Source organism: Watersipora subatra, chromosome 9 (genome assembly GCF_963576615.1).
Source record: "Watersipora subatra chromosome 9, tzWatSuba1.1, whole genome shotgun sequence".
NCBI lineage: Eukaryota > Metazoa > Bryozoa > Gymnolaemata > Cheilostomatida > Watersiporidae > Watersipora > Watersipora subatra.
The window spans coordinates 63,203,708-63,228,529 of record NC_088716.1 but is presented as its reverse complement, the minus strand read 5'-3'; the positions used below and the strand labels follow the sequence as shown (position 1 = coordinate 63,228,529).

The window sequence follows — 24,822 nt, the reverse complement described above, 5'->3', positions numbered from 1 at the left end:
GGTTAGTAATGCACGTTTCCGGTTGTCATACTCTTTTGCTGGGAGTTGTTTGCTCTTGTGCTGCTACCTTCTGTGGCCTGCTCACTAGGTTTATCTACACGCCTTTGTTTTTGTTTACAAGATTGGAATGCGCACTTACCTCCAGCTTTCCTTCATTTTAGTACCATAAGCAGTTGTGTGCCCTCACGGGTTTAAGGTAGTTGTGCGCTCTTGAAGTTTTGAAGTAGTTATAGTTGCTGGGTTATTGCCGGATACACTCGCTATTCAGTTGTTTTGTCCAAGGTGGCAATCAATGGTTTGACTTCAGAAAAGGTAAAGTTTTAGGATCGACGTTTGATGGCTCAAACCTGTTATCTATGACTTCTTGAACCTTTCCACATTTAGAGAACTCCTTAAAGTCTCCCATCACAAAAGCTTGAAGATCAACATAGAGGTACTCGATCAAGAGATAGAGCAGTTTGTTAGGACCTACATGAGGAAAAGTAACATGGCTGTTGAGAGTGCTTGTTCAGAGCATCAAGCTGTCGATGCCAAAGTCTGTGAGAAGCCTATAATGGCAACAGTGAGTCTTTCTGTGTTTGAACTACGGAGGACTTCATCATAAATTTAACCTGTGACACATGTTTATATTTCAAGTAAACTTTCCATTGCAATAATATCTTTTCAGTTGCAAAGAAAACAATTGTAAAATTTTAATATACATGTACAATTATACAGTTGCAGTTCAATATATTATCAGAGTTACCTTTTGGTATCTTTGGATGGATTACCCTCGACTGCAGTTTATCATATCTGAGGTATTGTAGTTAGGAATGCAAACTGAGTCCATTTTGCTGTATGATGTCTCCGGTCATGTAACAGTTGCCAACTACAAAATTAGCTTGGAGCTCATATTAGTAATAGTCTTTGTAGTACATTGTGGTCCTTTACATGTACTTGTAAGATTATGTGCTGAACTTTACTTGTACTTGTAAGACTATGTGCTGAACTTTACTTGTACTTGTAAGATTATGTGCTGAACTTTACTTGTACTTGTAAGACTATGTGCTGAATGACAGTTACTCTTACGAATTAAATATTTGTGACCAATACTATAGTTTCAGATTGCTTATTATCAATACTATAGTTTCAGATAGTTTATTATCAACACTATAGTTTCAGATAGCTTATTATCAATACTATAGTTTCAGATAGTTTATTATCAATACTATAGTTTCAGATAGCTTATTATCAATACTATAGTTTCAGATAGCTTATTATCAATACTATAGTTTCAGATAGTTTATTATCAATACTATAGTTTCAGATAGCTTATTATCAATACTATAGTTTCAGATTGCTTATTATCAATACTATAGTTTCAGATTGCCAGACAGAAAACTGACCTTTTCTACCTTAAGGCAATCTCTTGGCATCCAGTTACTTAAACTTATCAAATTGGCCATGTTTGTGTAACTGCAGCTTACTTCTGTTTTTTATGTTTATTTTCTCAGCACACTTGTACTTACCTCTATATGCATATGTACATCAGTACTTTATTGAAGTGGTTTGAACATAACAAAAGATTCCTTTAAAATGTCTGGTCATCAAATCTTGAATGGAATGCAGTTGTGCCTGATAGTAATGTTTCCTGGAGTCTTTAGATTAAACGCTTATTTGTAGATGTCAGCAAATTCTGAGGGGCAGATCATGTGGTGGGTGGCTCTCCATGAAAACATTATAGACTCGCTGCCTCTGACATCTGGCGCTGGTGCTGATGTTTTGCAGCATGTACAAAATGGAGTCTACCAGTCACAGAACACTGCTCAAATTACTAGGTATTGCTTTGTCAGCAGTTCAATAGATTCATATACATTACAATAGAGCATCATGACATCATCAGACTACTTTAGAATATATACATTACAATAGGGCATCATAACATCATCAGACTACTTTAGAATATATACATTACAATAGAGTACCATGACATCATCAGACTACTTTAAAATATATACATTACAATAGAGTATCATGACATCATCAGACTGCTTTAGAATATATACATTACAATAGAGTATCATGACATCATCAGACTACTATAGAATATATGCATTACAATAGAGTATCACGACATCATCAGACTGCTTTAGAATATATACATTACAATAGAGTATCATAACATCATCAGACTACTATAAAATATATATATATATATTACATTAGAGTATTATGACATCATCAGACTACTTTGGAATATATATATTACAATAGAGTATCATAACATCATCAGACTACTATAGAATATATACACTACAATAGAGTATCATGACATCATCAGACTACTTTAGAATATATACATTACAATAGAGTACCATGACATCATCAGACTACTTTAGATTATATACATTACAATAGAGTATCATGACATCATCAAACTACTATAGAATATATACATTACAATAGAGTATCACAACATCATCAGACTGCTTTAGAATATATACATTACATTAGAGTATCATAACATCATCAGACTACTATAGAATATATACATTACAATAGAGTATCACGACATCATCAGACTACTATAGAATATATACATTACAATAGAGTATCATGACATCATCAGACTGCTTTAGAATATATACATTACAATAGAGTATCATGACATCATCAGACTACTATAGAATATATACATTACAATAGAGTATCATGACATCATCAGACTACTATAGAATATATACATTACAATAGAGTATCATGACATCATCAGACTACTATAGAATATATACATTACAATAGAGTATCATGACATCATCAGACTACTATAGAATATATACATTACAATAGAGCGTCAAGACATCATCAGACTACTATAAAATATATATATTACAATAGAGTATCATGACATCATCAGACTACTATAGAATATATATATTACAATAGAGCATCAAGACATCATCAGACTACTATAAACTATATATACTAAAAATTCCACTGTCATACAGCCCATGACCAAAGTGATATTGGAAAAAAGAAAGGGTACTGATGGTTGAGAAATGCAATATTAGCAGTCAAATAGGATAACTGCAATGGTAGCTGTAATGTACTGGGTGTGGGTGTTATTATATACAACAGATAGCAATAATGAAAGGAAAAGATTATATGTTTATATCTCTCCTCCTGCAAAAAGAGAAATGCAATATCGGCCAGTTTTAGGAGTAAAATGCACTGATATAGATTTTTAGAAAATCTGTACTATGTAGCCATTGTTCTGTAGTCATCCAAACCTATAATTAATTATTGTAATGAGATCTCATTAGAACCGTTAGAAAAAAATATCATCGTCTTTCCCTTTAGGCTACTTACACTGCGTTAAATTTTTAGAAAATCTGTACTACGTAGTCATTGTTCTGTAGTCATCCAAACTTACAATTAATTATTGTAATAATCTCATAAGAACCGTTAAAAAATATCGTCGTCCTTTCAGTACTCAAATGTGTCAGCAAATGAAATTGAAAATGAAAAAATTGAAATCGGCAAGAATGAAACGATTTCTGTACTCCTATGTTTATTGCCAAAACCTTCGGCAATTCGACAATGCTATAGACTGGTGAAAAGTGCACATTTTTTTTCGTGAAATGCGCAAGACTTCATCGTTCTATTCTCTGTCATTCGGCGTTTCAATTTCCAGTTTTAACTTTTATTAAACCAAGCTTTTCAAGCGTTTTGTGGCGATTTTCGTCCAAATTAATCTGTCTATTTGTGTATAATCCGATCAGATGGGTAAGTTTTAAGAATTTGCGGTAACCTTTCAAAGGCTTGGTAACATATTTAAATAGGTTTATATACGTTTTGTATTATTATTATACTTAAACGACTTTACTGAAAAATAGTTAAATATGTTGATAGGATTTCGTTGCAAGGGTTTGTTGACGGCCGTTAACGGATAATTTTTCGGGAGTTGTGTGCACATGTGCATTTATCATAAATCTCCCAATCAATCGCTTCACTCTTGTTCGGTCGTGGGATTACAATAGAGTATCGTGACATCATCAGACTATTATAGAATATATACATTACAATAGAGTATCATGACATCATCAGACTACTATAGAATATATACATTACAATAGAGTATCATAACATCATCAGACTACTTTAGAATATATACATTACAATAGAGCATCAAGACATCATCAGACTACTATAAAATATATATATTACAATGGAGTATCATGACATCATCAGACTACTATAGAATATATATATATATATATTACAATAGAGCATCAAGACATCATCAGACTACTATAAACTATATATATTACAATAGAGTATCATAACATCATCAGACTACTATAGAATATATACATTACAATAGAGTATCATGACATCATCAGACTACTATAAACTATATATATTACAATAGAGTATCATGACATCATCAGACCACTATAAAATATATGTATTACAATAGAGCATCAAGACATCATCAGACTACTATAAACTATATATATTACAATAGCGCATCAAGACATCATCAGACTACTATAAACTATATATATTACAATACAGTATCGTAATATCATCAGTTTACTTTAGAATATATGCATTACAATAGAGTATCGTGACATCATCAGACGCCTAGAATAGATCAGATTTAGTTTCTTAGTATATACATTGTTTCATCTTTTTAGTATTCGAAACATAGATGGGCTCATGTACAAGCTCTATAATGATTGGGTAAAATTAGCCAATAGCTACACGGAGACACGAGATGTGGTACTTCGTCTTTCTGGGCTGCACACTGAAGTAGATGCTGTCTCCGCTGTGGTAAGCTGCTGCCTCCGACCAGACAACCAGCGAGCGGAGAAGTGTCCTCTTTGTCAGGCAGAGGATGTCTTAAAGAGGCATGAATTCACACTGTATGACTACAGACAGACGTGAGTTGAATTAGTTTTCCGCATTTGTTTGCAGTGAGGAGTTGAGTGTATTTAATTATTTGTTTTCTCATTGGTTTTGGCATGCAGTCACAGTAACTACTAGTAGTGCATATATTACCCCTAGTAGTGCATATCTTATTACTAGTAGTGCATACATTACTATGAATAGTGCAAATATCACTGCTAGTAGTGCATATATTACCACTAGTAGTGCATATATTATTACTAGTGCATATATTACTACTAGTAGTGCATATATTATATTACTAGTAGTGCATACATTACTACGAATAGTGCAAATATCACTGCTAGTAGTGCATCTATCACCACCAGTAGTGCATATATTACTACTAGTTGTGCATGTATTACTACTAGTAGTGCATATATTATTACTAGTAGTAATATATGCACTAGTAGTAGTATTATATGCACTACTAGCAGTGCATATATTACTACTAGTAGTGCATATATTATTACTAGTAGTGCATATATTATTACTAGTAGTGCATATATGTGACCCAGGCGGTCAGAATGTACAATCGTGCTAAAACAACATTTTTGAGTTATTTACAGATTCAAAATCAGCAATATCTGAGGAATTTAATGCAATTTAAATTCTTTAAATCGGATTATATATGCCCAGGTTATGCAAGATTTAGTAGAGAAAGTCTCACGGTGAACTAAAACTGTTGTTTTGAGTTTAGGCAGGATAAGGTTGCCGATTCATGAATCGTAAATCATGGTATTTGTTTACAAATCAAAATGCCATAGCAACAGACCACTTAATCTCAACCTATATTGATGAAACCTGGCATTCTACACATTAAAACCCTGAAAAAGATGATGGTCACATTTTTATATAAGTTTGATTGACGGTTGACCTTCCAAAGGTCAGGGTAAGGTCAGCAATATATGTGGCTAAAAGCTCACCTTCCTGGAGATTTACATTAAAAAGGTATGCTTCAAACTGGGCACTTCTCATCAAGCTATATTGCTATGACTGCATATAATGACAATCCAACGACTTATCAAAATGTTGGAAGTGTATTCAAAATTGTCCATCTATACAGAAGGTCATGGTAAGGTCAACGAAAGGTGACCACAGAGGGCATCAAGATGCGGAAATATCAGCCCAACTCATCAAGTGACCATTCACTCTAGAGCTATTTTTATGTAGTTTAACACTCACACATTGTAACACAGAGTACACAGCAGAGATTTATTGTAGCCCATTCAACGGGTTTGCTTGTTATATTAGTGGCAGTTTGTCCCAACACAACCATATCAAATGTGTCCTTCGGTAATCCTTGATACACAGTTCTAACGCGGCTTATTTGTTCAGATGACATAAAACTAGTGCAGAATTCCTTACATTTGCATCCACTTATTAGTTTGATGTCAACAGCTATAATGGGAAAGTTATCAGCAGTGATAGGCTGATCGTTATTCTCTGTAATTTAATTAATTAGGATGATCGCTGTTACTCTCCTTATCGTTAGCAGCCACATCGTAAGCAGCTGTATTTCTGAGGTTTCCCTATTATCACAATCCTCATCATCGCTTTCACTATAATCTGAGGCAGCAGACTTAGATTCTAAGTAGAAATACTTAGAATTACATCTAAATTATTAGCGTCAACTAGCCGTAATTTGTGCCACGGTTTATTTTGTTTTAGCCTGAGGCGTTGAAACAAAAATAGCCACATACACGCGCCCACCCGCAGTTAGAGTCTATACTTAAGATCTTGGGTTATGACAAATTCCATAGCAACCAACGATATGGGTAGATTTAAATGGCAATTCTGGCTTTATGATTGGTCAGACACAAAAATAAACAAGACCACGTGAAAGAGCAGGGTTGAATGCACTATAAACCACTGTTTACTAAAATAGCGACTGTGAGTCATATAATAGCATATAGCACGTGTTGCGCTCTATTGTGAACAATCCAATTACCGCACAATTGTACATTCTGACTGCGGGGTCACATATTACTACTAGTAGTGCATATATTATTACTAGTAGTGCTTATATTACTACTAGTAGTGCATATATTACTACTGGTGAACAATGGGACACTAGCAGGACTAATGAGACTAAACTTAATGCACGAGAATTGCTTTAAAATTATACTGATTTACAAACTGCGGTGTTTCGAGAAACTTGAGATGTTATATATTGAAATTACTTTAGGTGTTGAGAATATTTACTCATATTTCACGCTGTCTTGCAACAGTTTCTATGTACAGGTAATTGTTAGTAGAGGCGATCATAATTGTCAGTTGAGATTTTACTGATCTTGAGTCGAAAATTTTTATGCTGCAGATACCTGACTGAAGGGGAGGAACAGAGAACAGGTAATTGGACGGACTCTGTCATGGAGCTAGCATTTAAGGCATTAATATCCTATATGAAGCAAGCATTGGCTAATCGAAGTATACTGACCTATGAACTCACTGATGCCTGTATAGCCGGTTTGCAAGATTACTTGAAGCAAGCTGCCGACCACATGGCACTTTTAGACTCCATGAAGCGACAATTTAAGGTAATCAGTCTAGAAAATTGGCTATCCAATGCTTATCGTTGGTAGACCGGATACCTATGAGCCGTTCTATTGATGTAAGTAGTAGGCAAAAATTTTGACAAACTGCCTACAATGAAAACTTGTTTGGGCTGGATTTCATGCGAAAAGCATTTATATACTTGCCTTTCTTGGTCTGCACATTGTAGGAAGGTCTGCACACTGTAGGAAGGTCTGCACATTGTAGGAAGGTCTGCACATTGTAGGAAGGTCTGCACATTGTAGGAAGGTCTGCTCACTGTAGGAAGGTCTGCACATTGTAGGAAGGTCTGCACATTGTAGGAAGGTCTGCACGTTGTAGGAAGGTCTGCACATTGTAGGAAGGTCTGCACACTGTAGGAAGGTCTGCACATTGTAGGAAGGTCTGCACATTGTAGGAAGGTCTGCACATTGTAGGAAGGTCTGCTCACTGTAGGAAGGTCTGCACACTGTAGGAAGGTCTGCACATTGTAGGAAGGTCTGCACGTTGTAGGAAGGTCTGCACATTGTAGGAAGGTCTGCACACTGTAGGAAGGTCTGCACATTGTAGGATGGTCTGCACACTGTAGGAAGTTCTGTACACTGTAGGAAGGTCTGCACACTGTAGGAAGGTCTGCACACTGTAGGAAGGTCTGCACATTGTAGGAAGGTCTGCACATTTTTAGGAAGGTCTGCACATTTTTAGGAAGGTCTGCACATTGTAGGAAGGTCTGCACATTGTAGGAAGGTCTGCACACTGTAGATTATTAGATCTGTTAAAACTTAGATTTCACATGTTCTGTCATTTATGGTATTTACACAAGTTTTATATAAACAAAATAAAAATTGAAACGGTAATAATCTTTACTGACTTTGGAGTTATTATAACTTGGGATTTAATAATATTGAAAGCCCATACAATATGTATTGGTAGAATTAGGTGGATTGACAATTTGTATATAATTTTATTAAAAAAATTTATTACGGCTAGTTTTAGGTAATCTGAAACTGTTCTTCAAAAGCCCTATGTTAGCTATTCATTCAAGTAGGTAGCCGGCTGCAGAACTACCATAATAATACCTCACATTTGTCCTTGACCCATATTTCTGCTTATGTAAATCGTGTGAGGCGATTATAAATCGTTTCATGAGGTTACAACTCTTGATTAAAGTTGTCTGTTCCCTAACCACTTTGACAAGATGCATAAACTTGCCCTCTGGTTTCTCCAGTTTCTTTGGCTGTTTATTAAATTCTTATCGTGCCCTTACTGGTATATACCTCACCTATTATTTTGCTCAAGCTGGCCGCTGCTAAAGCATCATATTCGTCTCCAAGGTGCCTCCCTTCATCTCTGTGTTCAAGGTCATTCCCACAGCCAATTCTGACGCCAGTTTATTAAAGATTTTAAGTATTAATTCAATGGTGTATTTGCTTCTTTATTAATGTATTGCTACCTTTAGATATTCAGATAGACTTTTATGTGTGTTTGTTACGTGTGGATTTATCTTCCTTTTTATTACTCTGGCTGCTTTTAGTGTTATCTGCCTTTACCTACATGTACTTACCTCACCACATCACTTGTGTTATAGCTCACCTACATGTACTTACCTTACCACATCACTTGTGTTATAGCTCACCTACATGTACTTACCTTACCACATCACTTGTGTTATTGCTCACTTACATGTACTTACCTTACCACATCACTTGTGTTATTGCTCACTTACATGTACTTACCTCACCACATCACTTGTGTTATAGCTCACCTACATGTACTTACCTTACCACATCACTTGTGTTATTGCTCACTTACATGTACTTACCTTACCGCATCACATGTGTTATAGTTCACCTACATGTACTTACCTCGGCACATTACTTGTGTTATAGCTTGCCTACTTGTACTTACCTTTCCACATCACTTGCGTTATAGCTCACCTACATGTACTTACTTTTCCACATCACTTGTGTTGTAGTTTACCTACCTGTACTTATCTTTCAACATTACTTTTGTTATAGCTCGCCTACATTTACTTACCTTTCTACATCACTTGTGTTATAGCTCACCTACACATATTTACCCCACCTCATCACTTGTGTTATAGTCGCTGCGAGCCTTTTGGAGTCACATGAGAAATAGATTTGCTGCCATGGATGAGATGGAAATGGCCAAGACTCGATTCCGCCTTAGATATCCTTGGGAGACGGTTGAAAGCAAGAGTGTTGAAGTTCTTGAGGAGTACGAGGTTGAAGAGCACTATCAGAAACAGGTAAAGGAACTATGACAACTTTGCAGGAGGTAACAGCATGCATATAGCTGTAACAGTAGGTAGACCTTTGCTTTCGCTATCTGGTGAGTATTTTCTGTAGTTAGCTGCCAAGTTTCTTGCAGAGTAATGTCTTGATGTGTGCTACATCAAGTTAACATTTTCATTGTAAACTATTTTTGTTCTTTCAGCTCAATGACATGGCAGCTGGTCAGGCTGACTTTGCTGCCGCGGAGAGGCAGCATAATTATCTAAAACATATAAGCTCTCTGGTGAGTTTTTACAGCTGTCTTCATTTGGCTCAGTTTGCTGAACTCTCGCTAGTTTAGCTAATTCTGCTCAGTATTACTGTATCATCATCATTATTATTATTATGATTATATTATTGTCATTCTATAATGCATCACTCCATAATTCTATGAATGGAGAAGAGATGATCTTAAGTGTAGTGTTATGCTGTACTCTAACTTGAAATCAGTCATTTTGCAAGACAGCTGAGTGTTTTATAAGAATCTGAAGTTGACAGTCTCCTCGCTGGCAATGCATTTCAAATTAGACAAATTTCTTTTAACTGGGAGTTATCAGCTCTTACGAGAAGATAACTAATTTGTTTGAGTCAAATACATGTACATCTACACTCGTGGTGAAAGAAGACAAAAATGCATTTCTTGATATTCTCTTTGATCCCGTTAGTACCATGAATATGAAGGTCAGAAGAAGATCAAAATTGTCTGACAATTAAATTGTCAGACAATTAAATTGTCAGTGCTAGTCCGGATATGCAGTTGTCAGTCTTTAAATATAAATAGGAGCAGGTTACATCTTTTATTTTGCTTTAAAACTTAGTTCAATGCGAGTAAGTGCGCAGACTGTTCCGCTTAATTTTATTTTCCATTTTCAAAAGTTCTGATCAGCAGAGATTAACTTTATTTCGATTGTCGGTCTTTTAGCTAAAGGGACAGCATTTAATCTCACTAAGATGTTACAAACTGCCACGTGTGTAGCAGTTTTTGATACAATTGCTCCTTTGACTCCGGCATGCAAATAGCATGTGTTATTATAACTCGAGCGTGTAGGTCATTTCTAGAACATTTCTCTCCGAAGAGTACTAGGTTGGTGTTTTTTCTTTTGTTTTCTGGTAATAAGTATGTGTTGACAGATTTGGTTTGGAGTTTTATGCTTTTTTGCAAAATTAATGTTCTATTGTTATAACATTATGCTACATAAGCACCGTAGGTGCCTGTGAGTGTTGAGGGAAATCACTTCCCTGCAGCAGTTCATTTATAAATATTTTAATCTTAACCATCAGCTAATCATCAGCTAACCAAAGTCAATTTGTCAATTCTTTTTTAAATTTGCTGAATGTCATTAAACTCAGAGGCAAAAGCATAACTAGCTGAAATAACTGACAATCTTTAGGTGCGTTTTGCCTTGAGCTTATTCTTGCTCTCCATTTATAAGTCCTGAGACATATGACAGGATTTTAGACATAATATGACAAATTGTTATCCATTATATGACAGGTAATTAGACATTATATGACAGGTCATTAGACATTATATGATAGGTAATTAGATATTATATGACAGGTAATTAGACATATGACAGGTCATTGGACATAATATGACAGGGCATTAGACATAATATTACAAATTATTAGACATTATATGACAGGTCATTAGACATTATATGCCAGGTCATTAGACATTATATGACAGGTAATTAGACATTATATGCCAGGTCATTAGACATTATATGACAGGTAATTACATATTATATGACAGGCAATTAGACATTATATGACAGGTCATTGGACATAATATGACAAATTGTTAGACATTATATGACAGGTCCTTAGACATTATATGCCAGGTCATTAGACATTATATGACAGGTAATTAGATATTATATGACATGGCATTTGACATTATATGACAGGTCATTAGGCATTATATGACAGGTCATTAGACATTGTACATGTATGACAGGTCATTAGACATGATATGACAAGTCATTAGACATTATATGGCAGGTCATTAAACATTATATGACAGGTCATTAGACATTTCATGACAGGTCATGAGACATTATATGACAGGTCATGAGCCATTAAATGACAGATCATGCATATGCTGGCATGTACATGTATATACCCAAAAGCAATATTAGTAGCAAACTCTCCAAGCAGAAGAAATGATAAATACTACATGTATTTCCATGTGTGTCCTTTTTTGTGTTTGTAGACAGATAATGCCAATTTTTCTGGTAATTCATAGAGTATAGACCTTACCTGATTGGCTAGTCGCTTATTCTTGTAGCCAATCGATGAAAGGCTTGGCAATACAGAGCAGTGCCCTATATGCAAGTCAACACTCGGTCATACCTGGGTTGTCCTCTCCTGTTGCCATTGCTTCTGCATAGACTGCACGCAGGTGCTCACCAGCCACCGGACAACCATCGGACTCGCATTAGGTGCAAGACAAGCCATGCGGTGCGCCGTGTGTCGGCGAGAGACCCGACAGCATCACATCTCCTATGTCAGCTCTGGCAAAGTCACCAATTCGAGTGATGAGGCTATTCATGTAGAGGTAGGGAGTATATAGCAGCCTTTAAGATATCTTTGGCAGCGTTCGAGTAGTTTATCCCCTATTTTAAGTATTCTAATGCACTTGTTTGTACTCCACTGCTTTATGTTTAGAGCAAGGCTGAATAATTACTGTTATAGAGATGAGGCTGGCTGATGGTGTTATCATTAGAAAAGTCTATGGCTGTTGTTTCCATGCTGTTTGAAATGAAAACATTCACACTAGTGCACAGCTAATCCTATCACGCACCTGATTAAAGCTGTGACTCTTTGTTCATGTATATAACATATACGTTATTACAGCCTGGTTTTGCATCCTGTTACGGGTGTCTGTGACAACAAAAACAACCTTTTATCTCTCAGAGCCTTTGCTAAGGGTTTCCACTTTCATATGTGGGAGGCTGACTTTGCCTCTAAGTGTCAAACAAATTGTTTTGTCTGACACTTAGAGAAAGCTGAGTTTGACATAAACAATACCTGTTTGTTTTGATAAGAATTTGCGAAAAAAACTCTTGTTCTTAGAATTTGTGAATTGTTCTTTAGCGGCTTCTGCGATGTCTATATGACTTTCATTCAACCTCTTTTTCTCATTTAATTCAAATATAATTCTTCCTTCTCTGGCTGAGAATACTTAGTTGGTCAACTAACAGTTTCTGTATAGACTTAATAAGAGGTTCACCGAGTCTGATTCATGCACCAACAATGGAATCTGAAATAACAGTTGCTGCCCTCCAAGGCCTACTTCAAACCTCTCAATCTACGTGTTTACCGTATATACTCGCTAGATCTTGGAACAGCCTTAAGATATCATGCCACAGTTTTGTATAACTTTTCACTTCGTTTATCGCTTATCCTTCACCATTTTGCTGGAGTTGAGTTACGGTGTTATTACCTCACCTTGAACAGTAAATACTAATGTACAGTTATAATACAAAGTTGACTTTACTCTATACAAGCTGTACAGTTATAATACAAGGTTGACTTTACTCTATACAAGCTGTACAGTTATAATACAAGGTTGACTTTACTCTATACATGCTGTACAGTTATAATACTAGGTTGACTTTACTCTAAACAAGCTGTACAGTTATAGTACAAGGTTGACTTTACTCTATACAAGCTGTACAGTTATAATACAAAGTTGACTTTACTCTATACATGCTGTACAGTTATAATACAAGGTTGACTTTACTCTAAACAAGCGGTACAGTTATAATACAAGGTTGACTTTACTCTAAACAAGCGGTACAGTTATAATACAAGGTTTACTTTACTCTAAACAAGCTGTACAGTTATAATACAAGGTTGACTTTACTCTATACAAGCTGTACAGTTATAATACAAGGTTGACTTTACTCTATACACGCTGTACAGTTATAATACAAGGTTGACTTTACTCTATACAAGCTGTACAGTTATAATACAAGGTTGACTTTACTCTATACAAGCTGTACAGTTATAATACAAGGTTGACTTTATTCTATGCAAGCTGTACAGTTATAATACAAGGTTGACTTTACTCTATACACGCTGTACAGTTATAATACAAGGTTGACTTTACTCTATACAAGCTGTAAAGTTATAATACAAAGTTGACTTTACTCTATACAAGCTGTACAATTATAATACAAGGTTGACTTTACTCTAAACAAGCTGTACAGTTATAATACAAGGTTGACTTTACTCTATACAAACCGTACAGTTATAATACAAGGTTGACTTTACTCTATACAAGCTGTACAGTTATAGTACAAGGTTGACTTTACTCTATACAAGCTGTACAGTTATAATACAATGTTGACTTTATTTCACTCTATACAAGCTGTACAGTTATAATACAAGGTTGACTTTATTTTACTCTATACAAGCTGCCGCGCGGATTCAACGCTAGACTTACTTCAACATACTCTATGAAGTTGGTGTACAGTTGTTACGCTAGAATTACTTCATGTTACTCTGAAAGCTGGTGTACAATAGTAACATTTAACTTGCTTCATTGTACTGTATAAAAGCTGGTGCTTGGGCGCAACACTAAGACTTGATTCAACTTACACTATACATGAGATTCAACTTACACTGTACACGAGATTCAACTTACACTGTAAATGAGATTCAACTTACACTGTACATGAGATTCAACCTACCCTGTACGTGAGATTTAACTTACACTGCATGTGAGATTCAACTTACACTGTACATGAGATTCAACTTACACTGTACATGAGATTCAACTTACACTGTACATGAGATTCAACTTACACTGTATATGAGATTCAACTTACACTGTACATGAGATTCAACTTACAGTGTACATAAGATTTTCTTTATCTTACACTATAAAAGCTGATTGTGCAGTTGTAACGCTAGACCTAGTTCAGAACCTCGGAAGCTTATGATCAGTTATAACACTAAACTGAGCAGTTGTAATGCCACTTACTCCCTTGTGTCCAATATCAGTGAAAGTTACAGTCTACCATTTGTTTGCACTCGCTGATGTTATATTGTGTACCCTAGTCTAGCCAATGTTGGTACCATGATTCATTACTTGGCTGCAATGTACTGTAGTGTCCAGGAGTTGTCTTCCTCATGGAATTTTGTCTCACTCTAGGGCAACTACTCATCTAAAGTTACAGAGGTAATCAAGTGTCTGAAGGTTATTGCGAGGGAAGAACCTAATGCAAAGGCTCTCGTGTTTTCTACCTGGACCTCTCTACTCGAAGTCGTGGCTAGAGCATTGACGGAGAATGATATCACTTACCAGTATCTCGGGGGGAAGTATGGCAGAGGTTATGAAGAGAAATTAAACGAGTAAGAAGTTTGAGGCTCTGAAAGTTGAGAACTTCTGGTAACATTGCTTATGATGTGTGGGCCGCATGTGCACTCAAGAGTGGGTTTGAGAGTCCTTCTTCTCTAAAGTCATCCTTAATCATCTATCATCACAGTAGTCTGTTGCAGACTTCACATACATTTCTAGGTTTCTTGAGTATGAGAATTCTCATACGTTCAGACTTTGGGAAAGAAAGTCTTATAAACTTGTTATAAAGCAGTAGTATAGTGAGAGCAGATCTACACACACTAGGCGGAGCTTAGGGAGCAGGAAGTGACATCACATCAGGATCTGTTTGATTGACAGTTGGGGGGCGGAGCTAGGCGGTGTTGAGTCATGGTGTGAGTCATGGCGATCTGTGTGATTCGTGGTGCGAGTGAGTAATGGTGTGAGTTGGTTGGTGACGTCGCGGTGGTGGTGTCGGTGGCCGAGTGGTGAGTCGGGCCGCGAGACGATTCGCGGTTGTATTTGGGATTATCGGATTTCGTTGGCGTCCGGTAGAGGTCGCTCTTCCGTGCCGTTTCGGGGATTGGCGGAGAGCTCGGTGGCGACGGGTTGACGGACGGTGGCGGATGGATTTCGAGATCGTCGGAGCTTGTATGTATTTTCTTTTTTCCGATCCCGAATGAGAATGATGTGTCTGCGAACGAATATTCATTTTGATTGTAAACTTCATAAATTCTGAAATTATCCATCGCTGTTATGGTTCCACTACTTTTTTAAAGATAATGTATAAATTGATGAAGTATTATTAGTTAGTGTTGATTGTTACTGGAGCTTCTGAGGAGTCAACTTCCAATAGTATGAATATTGACATTATTTCTGAAAGAACTTCCCAATTGAATATGAAACAAAGAGAGTATAGAAGACCAACCAAGTCTAGATTGAACAGAACTACGTCATTACGAAGATCATCAAGAAAAAGTTCGGTAGTAAAGCGGTTATTCGAATCCAAGGAAAATTATATGGAAGGAGATGAGAAAATTACGTCACCTATTGCAACAGTTTTTAAAACCGAGGAAATGCAAGAACCATGGAAATGGATTGATCTAAAAGTTTTGGATATTCCAGCTTCGTTAGAAGTAATACAAGCAAATAAGTCTGAAGAAAATGACAATTGTGAGATTGCGTTGCAATTCTTCGTTGAACGTAAGGGAGAGCGTGTGGTATTATGTTCGATCATCGAACCTCAAAAGTATAACATTCCCTCATCATTTCAATGGTTGACACCAGCTCTCATGATATTGGATCGAAGTGAGATTTACATGAACTCTAAGTCTTCATCAGGATTAAAACTTTTCAGAATTGACGGAGCATGCAATCTGAAGGAATTCAGAGAGAAATTAAACAAAGATTATAAACTCTGTATATCAAGACAGTAATGAGTTAAGGAAATGATATTATGATTAAATTTTATATAGTTTATTTGATGATATATCATAGGGATTTAAACTTACTATCAATGGATATGTTATTGAATAAAAGTTTTGTATATAAAAATGCTAAAACATAATATAAAAAAGACTATTGAATTTCATTCAATCCCAATTTTCTTCTTCTTCTTTCATTGTCGAATGAGAATGAACTGTCTACAATCAAAACATACATTATTTTTAGTGAGATATAGTAAAAGTAAGACATACAATCAGATTAGATGTACATATACTTATTATCTGTACTTTAATAACACTCCTGATGATCTCTTACTACACTTTATAATAATTGTACATATACTTATTCTCTGTACTTTATTAACACTCCTGATGATCTCTGACAGCACTTTATAATAATTGTACATATACTTATTCTCTGTACTTTATTAACACTCTTGATGATCTTTTACAGCACTTTATAATAATTGTACATATACTTATTCTCTGTACTTTATTAATACTCCTGATGATCTCTTACAGCACTTTATAATAATTGTACACATACTTATTCTCAGTACTTTATTAACACTCCTGATGATCTTTTACAGCACTTTAGAATAATTGTACACATACTTATTCTCTGTACTTTATTAACACTCTTGATGATCTCTTACTACACTTTATAATAATTGTACACATACTTATTCTCTGTATTTTATTAACACTCTTGATGGACTTTTACTACACTTTATAATAATTGTACACATACTTATTCTCTGTACTTTTTTACCACACCTGATGATCTCTTACAGCACTTTATAATAATTGTACATATACTTATTCTCAGTACTTTATTAACACTCTTGATGATCTCTTACAGCACTTTATAATAATTGTACATATACTTATTCTCAGTACTTTATTAACACTCTTGATGATCTCTTACAGCACTTTATAATAATTGTACACATACTTATTCTCAGTACTTTATTAACACTCCTAATGATCTCTTACAGTACTTTATAATAATTGTACATATACTTATTCTCTGTACTTTATTAACACTCTTGATGATCTCTTACAGCACTTTATAATAATTGTACACATACTTATTCTCAGTACTTTATTAACACTCTTGATGATCTCTTACAGCACTTTATAATAATTGTACACATACTTATTCTCAGTACTTTATTAACACTCTTGATGATCTTTTACAGCACTTTATAATAATTGTACACATACTTATTCTCTGTATTTTATTAACACTCTTGATGGTCTTTTACTACACTTTATAATAATTGTACACATACTTATTCTCTGTACTTTTTTACCACACCTGATGATCTCTTACACCACTTTAGAATAATTGTACACATACTTATTCTCTGTACTTCATTAACACTCTTGATGATCTTTTACTACACTTTATAATAATTGTACACATACTTATTCTCTGTATTTTATTAACACTCTTGATGGACTTTTACTACACTTTATAATAATTGTACACATACTTATTCTCTGTACTTTTTTACCACACCTGATGATCTCTTACAGCACTTTATAATAATTGTACATATACTTATTCTCAGTACTTTATTAACACTCTTGATGATCTCTTACAGCACTTTATAATAATTGTACATATACTTATTCTCAGTACTTTATTAACACTCTTGATGATCTCTTACAGCACTTTATAATAATTGTACACATACTTATTCTCAGTACTTTATTAACACTCCTAATGATCTCTTACAGTACTTTATAATAATTGTACATATACTTATTCTCTGTACTTTATTAACACTCTTGATGATCTCTTACAGCACTTTATAATAATTGTACACATACTTATTCTCAGTACTTTATTAACACTCCTGATGATCTCTTAATACACTTTATAATAATTGTACATATACTTATTCTCTGTACTTTATTAACACTCTTGATGATCTCTTACTACACTTTATAATAATTGTACATATACTTATTCTCAGTACTTTATTAACACTCCTGATGATCTCTTACAGCACTTTATAATAATTGTACATATACTTATTCTCAGTACTTTATTAACACTCTTGATGATCTCTTACAGCACTTTATAATAATTGTACATATACTTAATATCTGTACTTTATTAACACTCTTGATGAACTCTTACAGCACTTTATAATAATTGTACATATACTTATTATCTGTACTTTGTTAACACACCTGATGATCTCTTACAACACTTTATAATAATTGTACATATACTTATTCTCTGTACTTTATTAACACTCTTGATGATCTCTTACAGCACTTTATAATAATTGTACATATACTTAATATCTGTACTTTATTAACACTCTTGATGAACTCTTACAGAACTTTATAATAATTGTACATATACTTATTCTCTGTACTTTATTAACACTCCTGATGATCTCTGACAGCACTTTATAATAATTGTACACATACTTATTCTCTGTACTTTATTAACACTCTTGATGAACTCTTACAGAACTTTATAATAATTGTACATATACTTATTCTCTGTACTTTATTAACACTCTTGATGAACTCTTACAGAACTTTATAATAATTGTACATATACTTATTATCTGTACTTTAATAACACTCCTGATGATCTCTTACTACACTTTATAATAATTGTACATATACTTATTCTCTGTACTTTATTAACACTCTTGATGAACTCTTACAGAACTTTATAATAATTGTACATATACTTATTATCTGTACTTTAATAACACTCCTGATGATCTCTTACTACACTTTATAATAATTGTACATATACTTATTCTCTGTACTTTATTAACAATCCTGATGATCTCTGACAGCACTTTATAATAATTGTACATATACTTATTCTCTGTACTTTATTAACACTCTTGATGATCTCTTACAGCACTTTATAATAATTGTACATATACTTATTCTCTGTACTTTATTAACAATCCTGATGATCTCTGACAGCACTTTATAATAATTGTACATATACTTATTCTCTGTACTTTATTAACACTCTTGATGATCTCTTACAGCACTTTATAATAATTGTACATATACTTATTCTCTGTACTTTATTAATACTCCTGATGTTCTCTTACAACACTTTATAATAATTGTACACATACTTATTCTCTGTACTTTATTAACACTCTTGATGATCTCTTACTACACTTTATAATAATTGTACACATACTTATTCTCTGTATTTTATTAACACTCTTGATGGTCTTTTACTACACTTTATAATAATTGTACACATACTTATTATCTGTACTTTTTTACCACACCTGATGATCTCTTACAGCGCTTTATAATAATTGTACATATACTTATTCTCAGTACTTTATTAACACTCTTGATGATCTCTTACAGCACTTTATAATAATTGTACATATACTTATTCTCTGTATTTTATTAACACTCTTGATGGTCTTTTACTACACTTTATAATAATTGTACACATACTTATTATCTGTACTTTTTTACCACACCTGATGATCTCTTACAGCACTTTATAATAATTGTACATATACTTATTCTCAGTACTTTATTAACACTCTTGATGATCTCTTACAGCACTTTATAATAATTGTACATATACTTATTCTCTGTACTTTATTAACACTCTTGATGAACTCTTACAGAACTTTATAATAATTGTACATATACTTATTATCTGTACTTTAATAACACTCCTGATGATCTCTTACTACACTTTATAATAATTGTACATATACTTATTCTCTGTACTTTATTAACAATCCTGATGATCTCTGACAGCACTTTATAATAATTGTACATATACTTATTCTCTGTACTTTATTAACACTCTTGATGATCTCTTACAGCACTTTATAATAATTGTACATATACTTATTCTCTGTACTTTATTAATACTCCTGATGTTCTCTTACAGCACTTTATAATAATTGTACACATACTTATTCTCAGTACTTTATTAACACTCCTGATGATCTTTTACAGCACTTTAGAATAATTGATAAAAGCTACTGAAGATACAATAAACAAAGCTAGGATTGTGCTAGTCCATGTTGATATACAAGTGAGCAGTGATTATAAATGTATATATAATATTAAAATGTGAGTAAGATAAAAACTACTAAAGATACAATAAGCAAAACTAGGATTGTGCTAGGCCATGTTGATATACAAGTGAGCAATGATTATAAATGTATATATAATAATAAAATGTGAGTAAGATAAAAGCTAGGGTTGTGCTAGTCCATGTTAATGTACAAGTGAGCAGTGATTATAAATGTATATATAATAATAAAATGTGAGTAAGATAAAAGCTACTCAAGATAGAATAAACAAAGCTAGGATTGTGCTAGTCCGTGTTCATATACAAGTGAGCAGTGATTATAAATGTATATATAATAATAAAATGTGAGTAAGATAAAAGTTACTGAAGATACAATAAACAGAGCTAGGATTGTGCTAGTCTATGTTAATATACAAGTGAGCAGCGAATATAAATGAATATATAATAATAAAACGTGAGTAAGATAAAAGATACTGAAGATACAATAAAACAAAGCTAGGATTGTGCTAGACCCTGTTGATGTACAAGTGAGCAATGATTTTAAATGTATATATAATAAAATGTGAGTAAGATAAAAGCTACTGAAGATACAATAAACAAAGTTAGGATTGTGCTAGGCCATGTTAATATACAAGTGAGCAGTGATTATAAATGTATATATAATAATAAAATGTGAGTAAGATAAAATCTACTAAAGATACAATAAGCAAAACTAGGATTGTGCTAGGCCATGCTGATATACAAGTGAGCAATGATTATAAATGTATATATAATAATAAAATGTGAGTAAGATAAAAGCTACTGAAGATACAATCAAAGCTAGGATTGTACTAGTCCATGATGATATACAAGGGAGCAGTGATTATAAATATATATAATAATAAAATGTGAGTAAGATAAAAGCTACTGAAGATACAATAAACAAAAACTAGGATTGTACTAGTCTATGTTGGTGTACAAGTGAGCAATGATTATAAATGTATATATAATAATAAAATGTGAGTAAGATAAAAGCTACTGAAGATACAATAAACAAAGCTAGGACTGTGCTAGTCCATGTTAATATACAAGTGAGCAGTGATTATAATTATATATAATAATAAAATGTATTATTATATATACTCACATTACTCACTCTCATTTTATTATTATATATATATTTATAATCACTGCTCACTTGTATATTAACATGGACTAGTACAGTCCTAGCTTTGTTTATTGTATCTTCAGTAGCTTTTATCTTACTCTCATTTTATTATTATATATACATTTATAATCATTGCCTACTTGTACATCAACATAGACTAGTACAATTCTGCTTTGATTATTGTATCTTCAGTAGCTTTTATCTTACTCACGATTTATTATATATATATATTTATAATCACTGCTCCCTTGTATATCAACATGGACTAGCACAATCCTAGCTTTGTTTATTGTATCTTCAGTAGCTTTTATCTTACTCACATTTTATTATTATATATACATTTATAATCACTGCTCACTTGTATATTAACTCTTTCGCTACCACGTTAATTGTTGACCAAACGATTATTCTGCCCAAGTTAATTCAAACGGATTTTCTAAAAAATCCGATATACCGTTAGTATTTAAGCAATATCTCAAAAAATGAAAACATATATCGTTTTACTTTTAAATGTATCTTATTCAGAACAAAATTCTCCACAAGATAGGTGTAAAATTGTTTAGCAACTCTTACTCTCACAAAATTCCTGACGCTTTTCTTTGCGTTGAACAAACTCGGTGTGTTTCTTATTGTCATGACGATAACGGTCTGGTTTTACCGTTTTTGAAAAAATAATTAGAAATGGAATTGTTGAACCAAAAATTTAGTTGCACGTCATTGGCAACAAGGTTGTTTCATTGGAAACAATTATTTCAACAACATGTGGAGATTACTGTCTTCTCTTTGCAATATTTTGGAGCAGAGGATGTTCAATAGAAGATTTTCTAACAGTTATGCTAAAAATTTCTGAAACAGATACACGAGATCATGTAGTTCGAAAAACTATACTAGATAGATATGATTGGAATGAAAAAAAAAAAATTAGTAAAAGTCTTAATAACGAAGAAAATGAAGGTGTTGACAATGTACATATTCAAGGAACTTCCCAAATTGTTAAATTACTAGAAGATCTGACATAAATTTTTTTTCTATATTTTACAATTGAATATACATATATACTTTATATCGAAATAAAGTTGGTAACAAATACAACCGAATATTATTTACTTTTTGATATAAGTTTTATATATTGATATACTCACACTGAGTTGGAGCTATCCTCAAAATAATCCACATATTAATCCATGTATGCCCCTTTACTAGTTCATCATCTTCATCTATTTACTGGTCGAGAAACTGTTATGGAATGGTTAAGCCAAACCAAACAGGAGAATTCCATAGGTAAACCTAGGAAAACAATCAAGTCGAATGCCAAGGCGCTTGTCCACACAACAGCCCCTGAAAACAGCGACACTCAACGAACTTAATCGCGAGTAGCCGGCTAACAGAATTCTAGCTGAAGCATACAAGCCTTATGGTATCAACACTCGATCGACCCAAATTCTCAAATATAAGTAGGTATCAAGAGATGGTTAATGAGGCAGAATATTCCATCAGATTATGCAACGCTTATATAGTGAATTGAAGAATGATGGGTGTGTCCAAAGGAATTAATGAAGCGAAAATAGTAAACAGATTTTCGCGAAATTGAATTTCGCGAAAGTGAATTTCGCGAAATTGAATTTCGCGAAATTACACATTATATATATTATATAGTCAACTTTCGCGAAAGTGAACTTCGCGAAAGTGAACTTCGCGAAAGTGAATTTCGCGAAATTGGATTTCGCGAAATTGGATTTCGCGAAATTACACATATATATTATATAGTCAACTTTCGCGAAATTGAATTTCGCGAAAGTGAATTTCGCGAAATTGGATTTCGCGAAATTGGATTTCGCGAAATTACACATATATATTATATAGTCAACTTTCGCGAAATTGAATTTCGCGAAAGTGAATTTCGCGAAATTGGATTTCGCGAAATTGGATTTCGCGAAATTACACATATATATTATATAGTCAACTTTCGCGAAATTGAATTTCGCGAAAGTGAATTTCGCGAAAACTGTTTATATATATCATTAGATCACAAAATTATTGAACCGCGACAACACTTCTACTTGTTATAAATCCTTCGAGCGAATATGCCTTTTCAATTCAGTTCATAACTTCACAATGAGTACCAGAAACAACAGAGAAAGGAAATTTCAAGAACGATTACATTGTGTAGATAAATGTGTGAAGCGATGGGGTTACTGCTCTCATGGAATGGAAATAAGCGTTCGGAAGCGAAAAGCTTGTCGATTTCTCTTACGTGAAAAGTTCTATCAAGATCTCAACGAAAGATTACGGTTTACAGTAAGTACTACAAATTCAATCTAGATGTTATGTAGGAATGATACAATGAATCTTCTCTTCTGAGTAGTAACTATGTGTTCTAGGCTGATTGTATTCATTGCAATTGCAAACTCCAATATCTTAGCAAAGTGTATGTTATATCCCTACTCAGATTAAAACAGATTATTTTAACTGAATATCCTCCTCTGTCTGTGTGTCCTAGTCTGACTATGTGATGTAACATATTTGTTTTTCTTATTGTCTGTATGTCCTACTCTAGCTGATTGCATATCCTATTCTGTCTGCATTACATCTTGCATATCATTCTATGATTCGATGACTAATGCAATTGAAATTTACAATTTAAGTTGGAGTCCATTGTGAATGTAGAGTCTACTATCTCAGCAAGGATATAGTAAACCATCCTGACTGTAATCATTGCAATTGCAGGCTCCCGTATCTCAACAGGAAGATTCCATTCAGAAAAAGGATGGATCTTCTTCTTCTTCAGTAAGTATTACATTATATTTGATTTTTAGTTTGAATGAATGATCTAATCTGATTGTATGTCTTACTTTTACTATATCTCACTAAAAATAATGTATGTTTTGATTGTAGACAGTTCATTCTCATTCGACAATGAAAGAAGAAGAAGAAAATTGGGATTGAATGAAATTCAATAGTCTTTTTTATATTATGTTTTAGCATTTTTATATACAAAACTTTTATTCAATAACATATCCATTGATAGTAAGTTTAAATCCCTATGATATATCATCAAATAAACTATATAAAAT

At 33.6% G+C, this 24,822-nt stretch overlaps 1 protein-coding gene across 1 annotated transcript in view; it reads left to right on the top strand.

Annotated features, from left to right (window-relative positions):
- Positions 1–24,822, top strand: part of LOC137405342 (E3 ubiquitin-protein ligase SHPRH-like) — a 60,682-nt gene that overhangs the window by 32,175 nt on the left and 3,685 nt on the right. The window contains exons 18-25 of the mRNA XM_068091571.1: positions 385–562; positions 1,663–1,817; positions 4,680–4,925; positions 7,250–7,469; positions 9,569–9,733; positions 9,922–10,002; positions 12,049–12,318; positions 14,923–15,122. Coding sequence (XP_067947672.1) covers positions 385–562; positions 1,663–1,817; positions 4,680–4,925; positions 7,250–7,469; positions 9,569–9,733; positions 9,922–10,002; positions 12,049–12,318; positions 14,923–15,122 — 1,515 coding nt within the window. The remainder of the gene's footprint in view (positions 1–384; positions 563–1,662; positions 1,818–4,679; positions 4,926–7,249; positions 7,470–9,568; positions 9,734–9,921; positions 10,003–12,048; positions 12,319–14,922; positions 15,123–24,822) is intronic.